Source organism: Benincasa hispida, chromosome 6, assembly GCF_027475165.1.
Source record: "Benincasa hispida cultivar pf3 chromosome 6, pf3_genome.v1.1, whole genome shotgun sequence".
NCBI lineage: Eukaryota > Viridiplantae > Streptophyta > Magnoliopsida > Cucurbitales > Cucurbitaceae > Benincasa > Benincasa hispida.
In genome coordinates, this window is record NC_143483.1 from 1,202,262 (window position 1) to 1,220,226 (window position 17,965).

The window sequence follows — 17,965 nt, forward strand, 5'->3', positions numbered from 1 at the left end:
CCTGCTGATTGAACAAGGGCTACACATAATGGCCTTTATTTATTTATAAACTTTCTATCAGGACTAATAAATTCTTTATCTATAATGGGTGTTACTTTCAGTCCGTTGTTGCAGAGATAAGCTCCTGGCAAGAAGCGTCAATCATGCTTGAGTAAGCTGATTTTCTCATCTCTTCCCCCCACCCCACCCCACACACCAACATTGTTGGAGAAGAAAGTTCAATTAAATGCATGACCAATATGTTATCCAAATTATTGTCCTTTCAGTTCTTCACCTGTCTGGTATAATCTACTAGTATGACTATTATTTGCTTCACTCACGTGGAGAACATTGGAGCATGAATGTGTCTGACCATTGTACTCTTTGCGACATCCAAAATGCATAAGTTCAATTAACTTTGGCCAAAATGAAATAGTTGTTTTCTTTTCCTTTTCAATTTTGCCCTTTTGTTGGCAATGATAGTCTGTCACATGCTATTGCTGCAGGAGTGTCCGATTTACTCAACAACTTGTTTTGTTTGCCCCACAAGCCGTTTCTGTGCACTCCCACTTGCAAGTTCTTCTCCCAACATTAGCCTCTAAACAGGTCTAGACCCTCCTGATTATGAAATGAGCTTCCAAATTACTTGTTTAAGATTCCAACTCCTAAATAGTATTTTCTCTCTCTCTCCTTGAAAAACGAAATTTAAGACTTGATAAAGTTAGTCTTCTCTCTTTTATCACACAATTTTTTCTTTTGGGAATGCAGCCAACATTAAGACATCTTGCCATATCTACTCTTCGGCATCTTATTGAAAAGGATCCAGTATGTTTATTTTCCTATTTACTTTACCTATTTTCCTTTTCTTTCCTCCCATTTTGATGGCTCGTTTGCATCCCTCATGAAATTTATGTCTAAGATCATGTATTCTTATTAGGTACCCATCATCGATGAGCAAATAGAAGAGAGCTTGTTTCATATGTTGGATGAAGAAACTGATTCAGAGTAAGCTATGAATGAATTTCTTCATGTTGCCTAAACTTTGAGGGTCAACTTTTTTTGTGGTTTTGTTCTAAGTGGGAATTCTTGTTTTCCCTCTGATGTTTAGTTACAGTGCATCTACTTCTGTTTGTTGAACACGCAGGTTACATATACAAGGGAGGAGCAGAAAAATGACTTAAATCTATTAAAAGATCATCTGATTGAAAAGAAACTTTGCTTCTCGGTGCATTTTGTTCAATGAATATTTAGCTGTTTTGTTATATACTTTTTATGTAATTCCTTTATAATGACAGTTTTCTCATGATTTTAAGTGAAGGCGCTTGTGGTTTTCTCTCTCCCCGATGGTTTCTTTCTCTTCCTTGACTCTGAGACCTAACCCTAGTTGTTGTCACTGTCGCCAGTCTTTTCCGTTTTTGTCTGCTTGCTTAGCTCGTGCTTCATCGTAATTACCCCCACCTCCTTAGGGTTTCTCTCTCCTTGATGGTTTATCTCCCTTAACCATTCCCTAACTCTTTGACCTAAGCCTGACGCTGCTGCCGGCCATTTTGCTGTCTTCCGTTTGTCGGTTTTTGTCCGTTGGCTCAGCTCATCCTTCCTTTTCACCAGTTTCTGTCTGTCAGCGCTGACCTTGTCGATAATATCTCTCTACCCTCTTTCGTCAAACACCTAGATCATCCCGCCCTTTTCACTGGAGCCTTAACCCTTGTTTGCCATCCTTTCTTGTTGCAGATGTAGTCTGCCTCTCTCGCCATATTTGAGCGTTGCTCCTATTGTCTCCAGTGATGTAATAGGAATTGGGGTAATTTAGTAATGAAGTGGTGGAAGATTACCGAGTAAAAAAGAAAAAGGGGTGGATTCTTAAACTTGATATGGAAAAAGCTTTTGATCAGCTGGACTGGACCTTTTTAGAAAAGGTTTTGATTGCAAAAAACTTCGATTCTTGTTGGATCTCTTGGATTTTGTGTTGTATTCAAAATCCTAAATTCTCTATTCTTATTAATGGAAAACCTCGAGGCCGCATTCTCACATCTAGGGGGGTTAGGCAAGGTGATCCCTTGTCCCCTTTTCTTTTCCTTCTAGTCAGTGAAGTGTCGGGTGCCATTATTGACCAGCTGTACAGAAATGGCCTTTTTGAAAGCTTTGTGGTCGGGAAGGAGAAGATTCATGTTCCACTACTCCAATTTGCAGATGATATCCTCATTTTTTGCAACTATGATAGCAAAATACTATTTAAACTGAAAGAAGCAATTAGTCTTTTTGAATGGTGCTCGGGACAGAAGGTGAATTGGGAAAAATCAGCCTTTATTGGAGTCAACATAGAAGAAGGAGAATTGATACAAATGGCTGGCCTGCTCACTTGTATGGTCGAATCAATACCTCTCAATTATCTTTGTTTGCCATTAGGGGGCTACCCAAAGCAAACCTCCTTTTGGCAGCCGGTGATAGAAAAGGACCATAAAAAATTGGATAAATGGAAAAGATTTAATCTCTCAAGAGGAGGAAGGGTATGCACCTCAGTTCTCTCCAATCTCCCAACGTACTATATGTCCTTATTTGCAATGCCAGAAAAAGTGATTTCTACAATAGAAAGGTTAATACGAAATTTCTTTTGGGAAGGTCACAAAGGAAGCAAAATTAACCATCTGATAAATTAGAGCATTGTCTCTCGGTCTTAAATGATGGAGGTCTCGGCTTGGGTGGGCTTAAAATTAAAAACTCGGCCTTGCTTGCTACATGGGGTTGGCGTTTTATGGTAGAGGAAAACTCCCATTGGAGACAAGTGATCGCTAGTATTCATGGGAAAGGTCCTTTCAATTGGCATTCTTTGGGGAAATGTGGGAATAGTTTGAGAAGCCCTTGGGTTAATATCTCAAGAAGCTGGTCAAAAGTGGAGTCTTTGGCTTCTTTCATTCTTGGGGACGACACTCGAATTGCTTTTTGGTCTATTCCTTGGATTGACTCAATCCTTTGTCTACCCTCTATCCAAGTTTGTTTAGGATCACCTTGTTGCCAAGGGGCTCCATAGCTTTTCATTGGGATCATTCTTTGAGCTCTTGGTCCATTGTTTTTCGTCATTTGCTTAAAGATGAGGAAATACTATAATTTCAAGCCTTGCTACTACTCCTCTCAGGAAAGACAGTTTCAGCTAGACCAAATTTAAGATCATGGTCTTTGGAAGTATCAGGATTCTTCACACTTAAATCTCTCACCCATTATCTCTCCCCTTCGTCCCCACTGGATAAAAGCCTTTTCAAGGCACTATGGTAGACAAAAAGCCCGAGGAGAGTTAACATCCAGATCTGGATAATGCTTTTCGGGCTCCTAAATTGTTCCGCGGTCATGCAAAGAAAACTTCAATTGGCCTGTTTATCGCCTTCTATTTGTCCTTTATGCAAAAAGGCATGGGAGGACTTGCAACACCTCTTCTTCAATTGCCCATACTCAGAAAGCTGTTGGTGGACTTTTTTCTACAACTTTAACTTTGTTGGGGTGTTCGGAGACAATTTTAGAAGTAATGTACTTAATTTCCTATTGGGTCCCTCTCTTAAAAAGAGACCAAGATTACTTTTGATCAATATAGTTAAGGCTATTCTTGGAGATCTATGGTTTGAAAGAAATCAAAGAATTTTCCATGATAAAGAAACTTGTTGGAGGGCTTAGTTTGATTCAGCACAAAGAAACGCTTCAGCTTGGTGTTCTTTAAGTAGTGATTTCGAAGACTTCACTATACAAGATATAAATTTGAATTGGCAGGCTTAATCTCCCCTGCTCCTTAGACATTTTGCCTAGATTTTAGCTTTGGATTCTCTTTGTATCACACTTTTCTCTTACTTCTTTGGCCTTAATACCTTTGTATGGACATGATGAGGGTGTTAAGGAGGTGTCAACCTAGTTGAGATGTCCGGGTGCGCTTCTTGATCCTTAGGTTTCATTTTGTTTTGTTTAGTCTCATTATGATATGTATTCATGCTCCTTGTATAATTCTCTTGTACCTCGAGCATTAGTCTTAGTTTATTCTCCTAATAAAGAGGCTCGTTTCCATTTTAAAAAAAAAAGGTAAATTCAAGATTAGTTATCCTATCCCACATGTAATTCTCTATAAATAGAGAACTCCTCTCATGTATTGACTAGATTTTGATCATTTGAATAAACTCTCTCATTTGGTTCTACATTAACTGAATATGATGTAATAGGAATTGGGGTAATTTATTAAATTCAAGATTAGTTACCCTATCCCACATGTAATTCTCTATATTGACTAGATTTTGATCATTTGAATAAAACTCTCTCATTTGGTTCTACATTAACTGCATATGATGTAATAGGAATTTTAAATTCAAGATTAGTTACCCTATCCCACATGTAATTCTCTATATTGACTAGATTTTGATCATTTGAATAAAACTCTCTCATTTGGTTCTACATTAACTGGTATCAGAGCATCCTCATGAAGGGACTTGATGGATGGAAAAAATTCCACCAAGCTTCCCGACCTCCAACCTCATGATGCGGAAGCATCTTCCTCTCCCCCACGGTTATTCAGTAGTAGATTCTCAGTAGTTCAGCAGTCCATTAGAATTCTTAACGAGAATTTTGCGGCAATGCCAACCTCTTTGGTAGATATGCATCAAGGTTTGGAGAAATTTACTAAAGAATTGAGCAGAATGTCTAAAAACAAAGGTAGAGATCAAGAAGATGATGCTGAAGTCCAAGATCTGTAAGACAGCAAAGGATTTCAACAACAGCAAAGGAGATTTCTGGGACAGAACTGTTCCTCCAAAAATTCAAGAACAACCAAGATTGCTTCCAAAGTTTATGCAACAAAGGAATTTAGAGCAAGGTCGTATTTTCCCAAGAACTTATCAACAGCTCAGACCGATCCTCAAAATCTACTAGGACTGACTCGAATTCCTCCGATGAAGATGAGGAGAATGAGATCCAAATTGAAGAAATTGTCAACAGCAAGGTTAAAGAAATTGTCATTGGGAATGAAAACAACAAAACCATTTTCAAATTGGAGATTGCGCAACCTAATTTGGAAGAGAAATCGATGTTAAAAACTTTGGAAAAATTGGGGAACCCACACAAATTTTCATTTGGGTATTTTGACGTTAAAAATTGAGAGGATAGAATTGAAAGAACCAACGAAGAAGGAAGAAGAAGAAAATCGTGTGGCTGACAAAGAAAATCATTGGAAAACTGTTTACAATCCATTTACAACCCTCAACAAAAAGAACAAACCAATCATAGTCACCTACAAGAGAGAAGAAGATGAAGCAGCTTTGTGAGATCTTCATAAAATTTGTTCCCGATTTTCCCTTTCTGACCCGACCTAAAAAATGCAGCCCAAGACCCGACCCGAATCGAACAATTCTCTGACCCATTTCCTTTTTCCTGACCCGGCAAAGAAGATCCAATACCCTCTTACTGCAATTTTGGGTTTTTTAGCGCATGACCCACACAATTGGACCCAAAATCATCCCCAGGCCCAGTTCAAATTTGAAGTCCATTTTTTAATGGAATTTGCAGTCCAACCCATATCTAAACCTACTGAAATAATTAAAATTCAACCCCAATTGACTTTTCTTCACACTTACCAAATGAATTTCTTCTCATTTTCTAAGAATTCTGCATATCTTTTTTGCAATAGAGGATTTTTTGAACAAATAAGTTCTTGGGTTTGTTGGCTTGAATCATGAAATTTGGATATTATTTGATGTTGGATGTTCAGAGTTGTCTCCGTTCAAGTGGATTACTTTTTTATTTTTACCTTCATTTCGTTTTGAAACTCGAGGACGAGTTTTTTGTTTTCTAGGAGGGATAGAATATGATGATGTAATAGGAATTGAGGTAATTTAGTAAATTCAAGATTAGTTACCCTATCCCACATGTAATTCAATAAATAGAGAATCCCTATCTTGGGTTGACTAGATTTTGATCATTTGAATAGAACTCTCTCATTGGGTTCTACATTATCTGGCCTCTGCCTCCGCTGTGCAGTCCGCCTCTTTTGCCTGTTTTGTGTTTTTGACCTCTCTCTCTAGCTGATCACAAGCTGGTTTTTATCATTTGTTGGGTTTTTGTGAGGTTTTCCAATGCTATGATGGAAACTCACAGTTCCTGCATCCGTAATAATTTTTTTTCCATATTTGGTATAACGAGAATGGGTTGTTTGTGGAAGATAAGAGCAAAAAGCAAAATAATTTTCTTTCTTACTCCCTTATGCGTTGGTTGGAAGCTAGTTTGGTTGAGCTTTTGCATCTCCCAGGACAATCATTTTTTCATAAGAAAGATTGTGGAGCTTCAGGAGTCATACGATTATCTAAGTTTAAATCTTCTTATGGAAGATATTTTTAGTGTGCCGTTGGGTCTAGCACTGGTGGAAGAATGAATATCCATGCTTTTTAGTACAACTTTTTTTTTAGTACAACAAGAATGAATATCCATGTTCCAACCAGCTTTGACAAGAAATGATGATTGGAAAAGGGTTATAGAGACTTTTGCTCTAAGATTATTGTTATTATTGTTTTAATGTTTTGTATCCTCTTTTGTAATTTGAGCTACTCATTTCATTATTTCAATGAAAAATCATGTTTACATTTAAAAAAGAGATTTCTCTCTAAGTTTGACAAGCTGAGAAACTTAAACTTTGATTCTTTTTGTTTTCTTGAAAAGGATCAGCCTCTCGAGAAATTGTAGAGTTGTAAGCCAAATTTGAGAAGCTTTGTAAAAGTTGATTTCCAAACTTCAAGTTGAGGCAGTTTACTGGTTCAATTGAAGTAATTTATAGTTTTCCTTGTTTTCAAGAATCCTCCTTTTGGTTTCGAAAAGAGAGGGAGCTTTTGGAATTAAAGTTTGACTTTGTTATTGTAGTTACTAGACTGCTCCCACATTACTCTTGGAAGGAAATTTAGTATGCTTTGGAAGATTATTTTCAGTCTCAAATTTCCATTAATCCATTTATGGATGGCAAGGTCTTGATAAAGTTTGACTAGTATTTTGCGAATTTCAAATTTAATGGAAAATGGCAACTTTACGAGGACTTGCATCTAAAATTGGAGCATTGGTCTAGTAAGTATCATTTTTATCTGGAATTCATCGATTTTTTATTTTTATTTGTTAATTTTAAGGAAAAGATCTTTTCATTGAAGATATAAAAAACGACTATGGCTCAAAATCCAAACCAAAGAAAAACATAAAACGTAAAAAGTGCAAGAACAAATACAACATAAATACTAAGCTGCAAATATAAAGGCATTCCAATTTAAGCATAATTCTTGAGTGGAAATATCTGCAAAAGACTTGGGAAGGGAATGCCAGAAAGAAGTATTAACCTGAGCAACTTCAAAATGAAAAACTCACTAATTTCTTTCGAACCAAGTTTCAGCCAGAATCGCTTAAATGCATTGGACCAAATCAACTGAGAAATAGGAAGTTGGACCTACCAAAATCTGAACCACATTACCTTTCAACTCCTCACAGAACACCTATGGATGTTAAAGAAGGAAAACAGGTGCCACCGGCAAGATCTGGAAAAGCAATAACCAAAAAAGAGGTGCTGCAGGTCTTCATTATCAGCCATACAGAGAGTACAAACAAATGGAGACAAGCTGTGGGAAGGGAGCTTCCTTTGAAGAACAGAAGAGCAATTCAAAGACCCGAAAATCATAACCCAAATGAGGATGTTAACTCACATTGGGCTCTTTGACTTCCATAAGGCTTTAAAACCAACTTATCCAAAGGATTAGAAATAGCCAAGTGCTTCGAAAGGGACTTCACTGAAAAATCCCAGAAGACTCCAAAGATCAAATATGACAATCTGGATGCTCAACCACCCTTCTTCATGAAATCAAACTCACTTTGAAATTCAACAATCTCATCCTCTTTCAGCAACCAACAATGAAGATAGATCAAGAAGATGTATCTTCATCCCAGTATCCTGGAACTGATCCCTAGGGCTATAATGCAAGTCTAAATAGGCTAGGAAATCTTGAACTCCATGGCACTAAATCAATCCAAGGATCAAGCCAAAATCCAATTTTGGTACCACAACTGAGTTTAAAAATCGCTAAGGTTTCAACTTTTAACCATGGTATAGACTTTGACTGAACTTTCTAGGCATATGCCAATTGAAATTATCTCTTCCATGAAGACCATGTACAACTTGACACCACAGTGAATTTGCTTCATTAAAATATCTCCAACTCCACTTAGCAAGGAGTGCCAAATTTCTAGGTTTCAGACCTCCAAAGCCGAGACCACCATCTTCTTTAGTTTTGAATTTTTTCTGTAATTGTCCATTCTGTTCTGTCTAGTCTTGGTTTATGTTGGAGCCATTTGTTCTTGTTGCTCTTTTGTATGGGCTGAGTTTTAGCCTTGTTTTCTTACCCTTAGGCCTTTTGGCTCTTTGTATAATTCTCTTGTACTTTGAGCATTAGTCTCATTTCATTTTATTAATGAAGAGGCTCGTTTCCATTTTAGAAAAAAAAAAAAAAGTTCCGTTATAGAAATCACCTGACTGACATTAATAAAGAGGTTTCATCCGTGATTATAAATTTCTAAGTTATTTTTCCATTCAAGTACTTGACAGTTCTAGAAGGCATGGTTAAAGAAGTTTATGAAGCGGTTTTTTGTAGGCATGTTGGAAAATTTTGTTATCACTCTTTCATATTCAATGGGACTTCGAAGACTCCTTCAAAGATCTTTTTTTTTAAGCAATAGTTGGTACTCAAATGAGGCCTCTCTACACAAACTCTTAATGGTTTAGATTGTTCCAGGGCAGTAATAGAGGTGCAAAACAACATTTGTGGTTTTGTTCCAGTTCAGATTGTTATTAAGTATCCAAATCTCAGAGATTTCTCTCTTTGGTTTGGAGATATTGTTCCTTTGGAAGCTCCAAGTTTGAAGTCTTTAAGTCATGGTGTTCTATTTGCCAAAGACTTTTCACACTCTATTGATTTGGCCAGAATTAGGCAAGTTATGGAAGATGAAGAGTTTACTTTCAATGATGATGATCTGCGCCAGAATTGAATAATACCTGTCTATTTGATAGTTTAGACAATCAAGGGCCAAACTCTAACGATCCTTTGCTGCATGTCGATAAGTCTATTTTGGTCGTTAGAGTTGAAATGAATGATCATTTTGATTCTAAAGAAGCTCAACTAGCTAGGTCTAATCTTATTGTTCTCTTCACTCTAATGAGATTTCTAATTCCAAGTCTATGGAAGCACAACAGTCATTGGATCTTTCCCTTGAGACCGGTGAATAGTTTTGGGAGATATGTTCCGACTATTCCTTTGCATTATACTTGGAGAATTATTAATCATTCCTCTCCAATTTTTAGTAGATAATTCTGACTCGTGAGAGGGGAAGTTCCTATGATGTCAGAGGAAAATTATCTTCACAACTTTTCAAGGAGTCATTGTTCTTCAAAGGTCTTTAGTTATTCAACCCTTTCCATCCCAGGTTCAAAGACTCAATTTATTGGAGATGTTGCTCGTCATTCTTCCTCCAACCATCTCTCTCATCCCAATGATTGTGATGAAGACTCAGTTGTTAGTGTGAGTAGTGAAGAATCGGATCTTCATCATTTGGACCCCGTTCCCGAGGAACTATTTTCAGTAGAACATAGGGGAAGCTTTTGATATTTTGCTTCAAAGGGATGAGGAAAAACGTGTTCATGATCCAAAGTTGAGTGCTTCTCTTTTGTCTCCTTCTCTGATACCATCCAAATTTTCTTCAACTGTGGAAGAAGCTTGTGGTCTTCATTAGTGTAAAGTGGGTTAAAGTCCTTCAGAATGTTCCTTTGCATATTGTTTCTTCTGTAGTCCTATTGGTTGAAACTACACATTAGGGAATATCACTTTTCGAATATAGTTGAAGACTGTTGTGTATCTCTTGGGTTCTTCATTATCCAGCTTCCTCCCTTCTTCTTTTGTTTGATTACATGGTCTTGCAGCATCCCTGTTTCATGTGCATGTTGTCAAACTTATTTGGCATGTATGTTCAGCCAAAACTTTGGTTTGAAAGAGTTCAGTAGTTTATACAGGTTATCTCGTTTCCTTTGATGTAATTCGTTAATGTCTTGAGTTGGAAGTCTTCGCTGTATTGTGCTCTTAGGAGCTCTTTAAGTTGGCTGTCTTTTATTAGTTAATGGCCGCTAACACTTAATTACTGTTATGATAAGTTTGTTTTAGAAGCCCACCTAGTATATAAGCTGGCTTCTTTTCATTAATGAGATAATTATTGAGGTACTACTATTCAAGATTGAATGTTTTCCTGAACTTGGTTTACACCAAGATTTGGTACCAGAGCCCAAGATCCCTTGGAAGTCATGGCTGGAAAGTGCGTAGCAAACACCAGCCAGGGAAGGGAAGAAGAAGCCTAGACCCATCCACCTGAAATTCTCCTCCACAAATCAACAACAGAACACTTGTTATCTGTTGAAGGAAATATAGAGAGAGATTCAAGAAACTGTTGAAGATATGCGCAGACTCTTAGGCACCATGGTATGGTAGCTGGAGCAATTAACCGTTGCACAACCACAAAGGTTAGAAGAGGAACAGAAGACTGCAAGTAACAGAGGGATTGACCATGAAAATCAACAAAACCATATACGAGACAATAATAGCAGTCGTTCACCTTCTCAAGAAAGGATCCGTGCAGTGATTAATATGGCATAAAACCAAGATTACTTCTAAGAAGATCAAGATTCAGAGGCAAGTAGTGATAAAGAAAACCTTTTTCACAATTTCTGAATGAGAGACAATATGAAAGGAGGCAATACAATGGATATGAAAAATGGGTATGAAAAGCATCAGCAAGATTATAAAATGAAGATCGACTTGCCGATTTTTAGTGGAAAAATAGGTGTGGAGGCAGTTTTTGATTGGGTTAAGAATGTTGAAATTTTTTTCGACTATATGAATACGCCTAAAAATAAGAAAAGTCAAGTTGGTTACTTTCAAATTAAAGTCTGGCACCTCAGCTAGGTGGGATCAAGTTCAAATAAATAGAGGAGCAATTAGTAAAAGACCTAGAAGGAATTGGCAGAGAATGCATAATATGATGAGAGCGTGATTCCTTTCAGCTAATTATGAATAGATGCTATATCAACAATACCAAACATGCAAGCAAGGAAATTGTACTGTAGCAAACTATATAGAGGAATTCCACCGACTCAGTGCACGGACCAATTTGGCTGAGAATGAAAACTACCAAATTGCACGATTTGTTGATGGTTCACAAGATGAAGTCCAAGAGCAAATGGACCTTAAACGTGTAAGGGGATCTATCCAATAGTTGCCCTCGAAGAAGAGTAGTGGCTTTCGTGGAAGAAGATCGGGACTTGATTAATAGTGGGATCGGAAGTGAAGCTAATGTTAAATAGTTGCGGAGGTAAGTATGCTCTCTTCTCTCTCCTCTCTCTTTCTTCTCCCCTCTCACTATCTCCGGTAAGTAACTCTGCCCTCCATCTCCGATCATCCTAAAACTCCTTTCCTTGATTGTGTGCATTACTCTGACCATCGTCACCCATCTCCATTCCGTTGAGCTACGAACATGGAAGTTATAAATTGCAAGGTGAACGACACTCCTTACTGTATTTGGAAAGAATTTGATGTCTTCCTTGTTGAAGACATGGAGGCAGACAAATTCCTACGTTTATCTAAGTCTCAACTAAGCTGGTTTGTAGAAAGCATCATTGAGTTGATACAAGGACCAATGTCTCGTTTTTACATAAAAAACGGAAAAGATGGCTCGGGCACAATGCGGCTGTTAAAGTTTTGAAAATCTTCAAGTTGGATTATGCGTTGTGTAGTTTGGCCCTTGTCTGGAGGTCGATTTTTCATCCATGTTCTTTTTGGTGACTTATTGAACGGCTAGCACACATTTTTGAGAATGTTAAAGAAATATCAAAGAATTCATGAAAAGCTCCAATGATGCAAATCAATGAGTCTTCTAACAAGAGTGAAAATCATACGGAACCTACAACGACAAGGTTTGATCACCACACTTCAACACTCTCACAGGTGAATAAAAAAAAAGAAAAGAATATTGAAAAAAGAACCTCTATTTTTGCTCCTGATAAATAGAGCATTAAGTCCTTTGTTTTTGTACCCAATAAACAGAGCATAAGGCGATATTGGGTCATAAAGAATTCACAAGTATTCAAAGCAGATTTTAATAATTTATGGGTTGTTTCACGCCTCTTTGAGTTTGATAGTTGGTTAGAAATTACTGAAATATTGAAACTTTATTTTCAATCAAATGTCATAATCAACCAATATTTGCAGAGAACGCATTGGTTGACATGGATCGAGGATCATTGGATGAAGTAATCGAGAGTCCTGGTATTCAAAAGGCTACAGCGGGTGGATCTCAATTAAAAATCTCCATTAGACTGCTGGAACAAACAAATATTTGAAGCAATCGGCGCTTATTTTGGTGGATTGGAAAATATTGCTATCAAATCACTAAATTTTCTTAATGTCTTAGAAGCCAAAATTGAAGTTAAGGAAAATCTTTGTGGTTTCATCCCTACAACGATAGAAATTACATATGAAAAGAGGGGTAATATTTTCTTGAATTTTGGTGATATTTCATCAATTGACGCATCCAGCAAGGTAATAGGAGATTTATTTGTTTATGATTTTACCAATCCAATTGATACTGTCCGATTAAATCAAGTTATGAAGGATGACGAAGTAGAGTGTGATTCATGGGATTAAAGAAAGCTGTCGAGTAATTGAAAGAGTATTGCATCAAAGTCCAAATTCATGGGATCTTCCTAGACAGATCAGATAAATCTTCTTTTGAATCTTGTTCTTTTTTTTATTCCAATTTCAAAATTGCTGGCTCAAGCATGCCTTTTGTACGAGGTACCTCGGAATCCCAACAAAACGTTGTTCAAAACAGTCTATGCGATTCAGATGGAGACTCAATAGCCTATGCTAGCAGTGAAGAAATAGAAAAATCAGAAACAGAGGAATTCAAAGAGGAAGGGAATCACTATGGTTATGACAATGATAGGCCGTGTTGGTGCCTCATCCCTTCAACCTATAGATAATAAGGAAATTCCACAAAACCTGGTTTCAGTGGTTGAAGATTGTGAATTGATCCTCGGTTGAAGTCCAGTAAAAGAGCTCCATTCTCGTTTTGTCCTATCATGAAGATTCTTTCATGGAATACAAGAGGTTTAGGAGATGACTCCAAAAGATTGGCATTGAAAAGAAGCTTAAAGAAAATAAATCCGGATTTGGCCTTAATTCAAGAAACAAAGAGAGAATCAATTGATGCAAACTTTATCAGAGAATTATGGAGCTTGAAAGACATTGGTTGGGCCTTTGTTGAAGCGTTTGGAAAATCTGGAGGAATATTAACTATGTGGGATGAAAGTAAAATTTCAGTTATTGAAGTGTTGAAAGGGGGTTATTCTATATCCATTAAATGCCTGACTATATGTAAGAAGTCCTGTTGGATCACAAATGTCTACGGATCTATTGATTATAGAGAAAGGAAGTTTATATGGCCAAAGCTACATTCTCTCTCGGATTACTGTGAAGGGCCTTGGTGTATTGGAGGAGATTTCAACATCACTAGAAGAATGTAGGAACGTTTTCCTTTGGGGAGATTGACAAGAGGAATGAGAAAATTTAATTATTTCATTGCTGAGGTAAATTTAATGGAAATTCTATTTAGCAATGGTTGTTTTACGTGGTCACGCGAAGGCAACGTGATATCTCTTGCTCTTCTCGATAGGTTCTTATTCTCTAATAATTGGAATGAGATATTTGCAAACACTAGAATTGCAAGACAAGCACACACTTTTTCGGATCACTTTCCTATTTTGCTTGAAGCTGGTTCCTTTGAGTGGGGACCTTTTCCTTTCAGATTTTGCAACAGTTGGCTAGACATTAAAGAAAGCTGCTGAGTAATTGAAAGAGCATTGAATATTGAAGTTAAGAAAAATCAAGACAGCGTTGAAGTCTTGGAATGCAGATTTTGAGAGAAAAGAAAAGAGCAAGAAGCCTTGCTAAAAGAAATCGAAAAATGTGATTTAGAAGTGGAGAGTTTAAAGAAAAACCAAGATTGGAGTTTTGGTAATGAGTTCAATGACAATGTTTTGCAGCTGCTGATTGGTCCTAAGTTTAAAGAAAAACCAAGGTTGATTTGGTCCAATGAACTGTGGTTGAAAGAAATCAACATGTTTTTCATGACAAAGCTTCCCCTTGGATGATCCGTTTCGAGATAACTCGGCTTAATGCTTCCTCGTGATATTCCCTCTCCAAAGCCTTTGAAGATTTCTCCATCCAAGACATCAATCTTAATTGGAAGGCCTTCATTTTCCTCATCGTAATCTTTTATTGCTGGTTTTTCTCAGTTGTAGTTGTCCTGTATTGTTTTAAGCTCTTGTAATGTTTTGTTTTTGGCTTTGTATTCATTCCTAGTTGTTTTTGGAACCTCGGTCTTGGATAGTTCTTTACTTTATTGGATATAATGAGAGTGCTAAGGGGGTGTCAACCTAGTTGAGATGTCCGGGTACACTAACTGATCCTTTGGCTTTAGATTTGTCTCTTTATTGTATTTTTATTCACTTAGTATCGTCTCATTTCATTATCTCAGTGAAGAGACTCGTTTCCTTTTAAAAATAAGGAGTGGAGTTAATGTTGATTATGTGGGGTCCAATGACAGGGGATCAACTATCTTGTGTACTCCAACGCAATTTTTTTGAAACTATTGTTATGTGACTTTTGCATCTAGAATATGAGTGTGGAAAAATGGTTGTCAAATGTTACAAACATCTTCAATTCCTGACTATTGTTATGTGACTTTTGCAGCATTGCAAATATGGTGAGGACCACAATCATGCGCTTACTCTATGCATCGTGCCCTTCATGCCCCTCTCACTGGATAACAATATGTCGAAACCTTGTAAGTTCTTTTACTTGCCCAAATTCATGTGATGTTCTTTTTTTTCCATCTTCTATTGGAAAATGATTGAAGTACTTGACTTATTTACATCCTTGTGTGAGAGCCATTGTTCAAATAATGGGTTCTCCTTTTCCGTTGTATTATTAAGATTTTAATAATAGTATGATAAAAGATTACAAAGTTTAGGTCAATTTGGCATGTTCTTGGATGTTTGTCGTTATAAATGTATTGTGGTCTTTGGGATTTGAAGTCAGTTTACATTAATGTAATATTTTCAACACTTCTCGATATATGATGTACCTGACTTAAACTGCTGAATTGTTCAGGTTCTTGCTACATCAACAAGGAGAAATATTGAGTATAGATCCAACTCAGAAAATAATCCTTCAAATGCTCAAGACAGTGACTTAAAGTTGAACATTGGAGATGATGATGAGAATATGGTTTCTGGCCACAGTAGAGTTCCAACACCAGGACATGCTCTAGAGTCTTCCAATATTATGATTCAGAGGGATAAGCACCTTAGATATCGAACCAGAGTTTTTGCTGCCGAGTATGTGCCATAAATTTTTTCCTATCTTCAGTTACAATTTTTGACGAACACAGTGTAGTCAACCTTATCAGTATTTTATTTCTATAGATCTTTAAAAAAAGAAATGTTTGTTTATGCATTATTGATAAGTGGCACGTTCCTTAAAAGCGACACTGGAAGGATCGAGGCCATTTTTCCTTCACTATTTTGTTTACTCTTGTCTATTCTGTAAATTTAAGTTCTTAGTTTCAGCAATCTTTCATTTTTGTATTGGGGATATTCTTGGAAAACATACTTGTCCCTCCACCCATTTTTAGAGAAAGGAAAGGTTTCTCAGGCAGTTGGAACATTTGCCATTTTTTTGAGATGTAATTATTTGGAAAAGTGTCCGATCTTTGTGGTAGAATTGTGGAATGGCAGAGTTAGTTAATATATCTTCGAAATGATTTTCATTCTTATTTTCGGTAACTGATTAGTTAATGCAGTAATAATGGACAAGCCTACAGAGAAGCAACATGCAGAACCAAACAGACATCCAGCATTACTGGGCACTTTCATTCTATTCTTGAATCAAATAATTCCTCAACTTTGTAAAGTTGTAAATTTATGTTTGTCTTCTTCTAAGTTGGTCTTTGTTCTTTGAATGATGATAAGCAATATGGTCTAGAAGCCCCTCTGCCTTCAATAGATCCTTCATTCTCAGATTCTTTAGGTCTCCTAAGCCAAGATCGTCCTTATGCTTTCATTCTCCTTTCACTAAGGAAGATCTATTTCAATTTGGTGCAGAATCCGGGACTTCTTTTAGAGATTAAGCCTAAAATGTAGTTTTGATTTTCTGAGGGTTCTACTGGCAACTTCTTGTTTTTTTTTATGCTACTTCGTTTTTATTCTGGAGTTTCCTTTTTGTAGCCTTGTTGGTGATCTTTCTGCTTTTTGCTGTTGGCTATGGTGCCTTGCTCTTTGTGGCTCTGACTATCTTTGTGGAGTTTTCTTCTTTCATTTTTTGTTTGTTGGGTCCTTTTGTTCTTGGAGAGCTATGTTCTTTGTTTTTTGGGTTTTTTTCCCTTTCTTTTTTGGTTCTGTGTTTTTAGTTTGGCTGGGTGTTCTGTTCTTCTCTCTCAATGGGAGTGCATTTCCTTGAGCTTTTTATATCTTTTTCATAAATTAATTAAAAAATTGTTTCTTGTTCAAAAGGATGTGTTATGCTGCATTTGGTTCTCTTAGAACTTGTTCATGTCTTTTTCAAACTCTTGACTCCTTTAATATGTCATCCTAAGTAAACTCCTTGCACCAATTATCTTTTCATAATTTGATGAAGTCTCCATTGGCAATTTAAAGATTGAAATGATTTGTAAAGTTGGCATGAATGGAGCAGATATTCTTCTTAGCCTTTCACTTTTTCAAATATTACTTATTATTGTTTCAAATCTTACTATGGAATTCTTCTTTTATCTCTTTTGCTGTCAAAGTGCCTATGGCACCGGTTAATATCTTCAAACTTGTGGATCATGTTGAAGATATGACACTTTCGGAAATTAGTGAATTTACACAGAATGGATATCTTCAGGATTAAAATGAAATGAAAGGAGAATTTATTTGTTTTGATGTATGTGCATATGCTCTTTCACCTATGCTTCATTGATTCTTTTAGAAATTTTAAATATATTTTCACTGAGAATAATTACATCACTTACTGTGGGAGCTTTGGGAAGAACAAAACAGGACCTTCGGAGATAAGTCCTTTGTTTTGGTTTTTGTAACCTCGTGCAAGTTATCCTTGATGTGGAGTCTCAGACAAGGATTTTTATTTTTATTTTTATTTTTTTTGCAGCTATTGTTCGTCTCAAATCCTCCAAAAATTGGGAGGCTGTGTTATCGTTTTTTTTTGGGAGGGAGGCTCCTCGCGCCTTTCCCCCTAGGTTGTGCTTTTTGTGATTAATACATCTTAGTTTCTTTTTTTTTTTTTAATAAATTTTTTAATAGGAGACTAATTACATCACTTGCCACAGGGCATTTCTTCAGTTAGTGATCCACGCTAAAACTATAACCATTGGTTACTACAAATTGCTTCTTCTTCTTCTTCTTCTTCTTTCTTTCTTTTTTTCTTTTCTTGTCTTTTCTTTCTTTCTTTCTTTTTTTTTTTTTCCCTTTTTTTTCCCCTCAAATTAAAACCAAAATTTAATTGTTTTACAGGTGTCTGAGTCATCTACCTGATGCGGTTGGAATGAATGCAGCTCATTTTCACCTTTATTTAGCAAGGAATCAATTGGCTAACGGGCCCACCTCTGGTGATTGGCTAGTCCTTCATGTGCAAGAGCTTATTTCACTTGCTTATCAGGTGCTAAATATGAGGTTACGTATATATGATTCTGTTAATTAGATTTTGTCTCAAGTAAGTCTCATAGTTGATTTCTTGGTTATAGATTAGCACAATTCAATTTGAAAGTATGAAGCCAATTGGCGTTGGACTCCTAAGTTTGATTATTGATAAGGTACATTACAACTTTACATGTCAAATGT

At 36.6% G+C, this 17,965-nt stretch overlaps 1 protein-coding gene across 2 annotated transcripts in view; it reads left to right on the top strand.

Moving 5' to 3' along the window:
• The window catches only part of SWEETIE (HEAT repeat-containing protein), a 74,946-nt gene that overhangs the window by 45,976 nt on the left and 11,005 nt on the right, over positions 1-17,965 (top strand). For both annotated transcript variants that reach the window (XR_016530135.1, XM_039035175.2), the window contains exons 27-34: positions 102-151; positions 486-585; positions 748-804; positions 917-984; positions 14,820-14,913; positions 15,240-15,466; positions 17,639-17,783; positions 17,869-17,937. Coding sequence is in view for 1 of the 2 variants with exons in the window: in XM_039035175.2 (XP_038891103.2) it covers positions 102-151; positions 486-585; positions 748-804; positions 917-984; positions 14,820-14,913; positions 15,240-15,466; positions 17,639-17,783; positions 17,869-17,937 (810 nt within the window). In the remaining variant the exon portion in view is untranslated. The remainder of the gene's footprint in view (positions 1-101; positions 152-485; positions 586-747; positions 805-916; positions 985-14,819; positions 14,914-15,239; positions 15,467-17,638; positions 17,784-17,868; positions 17,938-17,965) is intronic.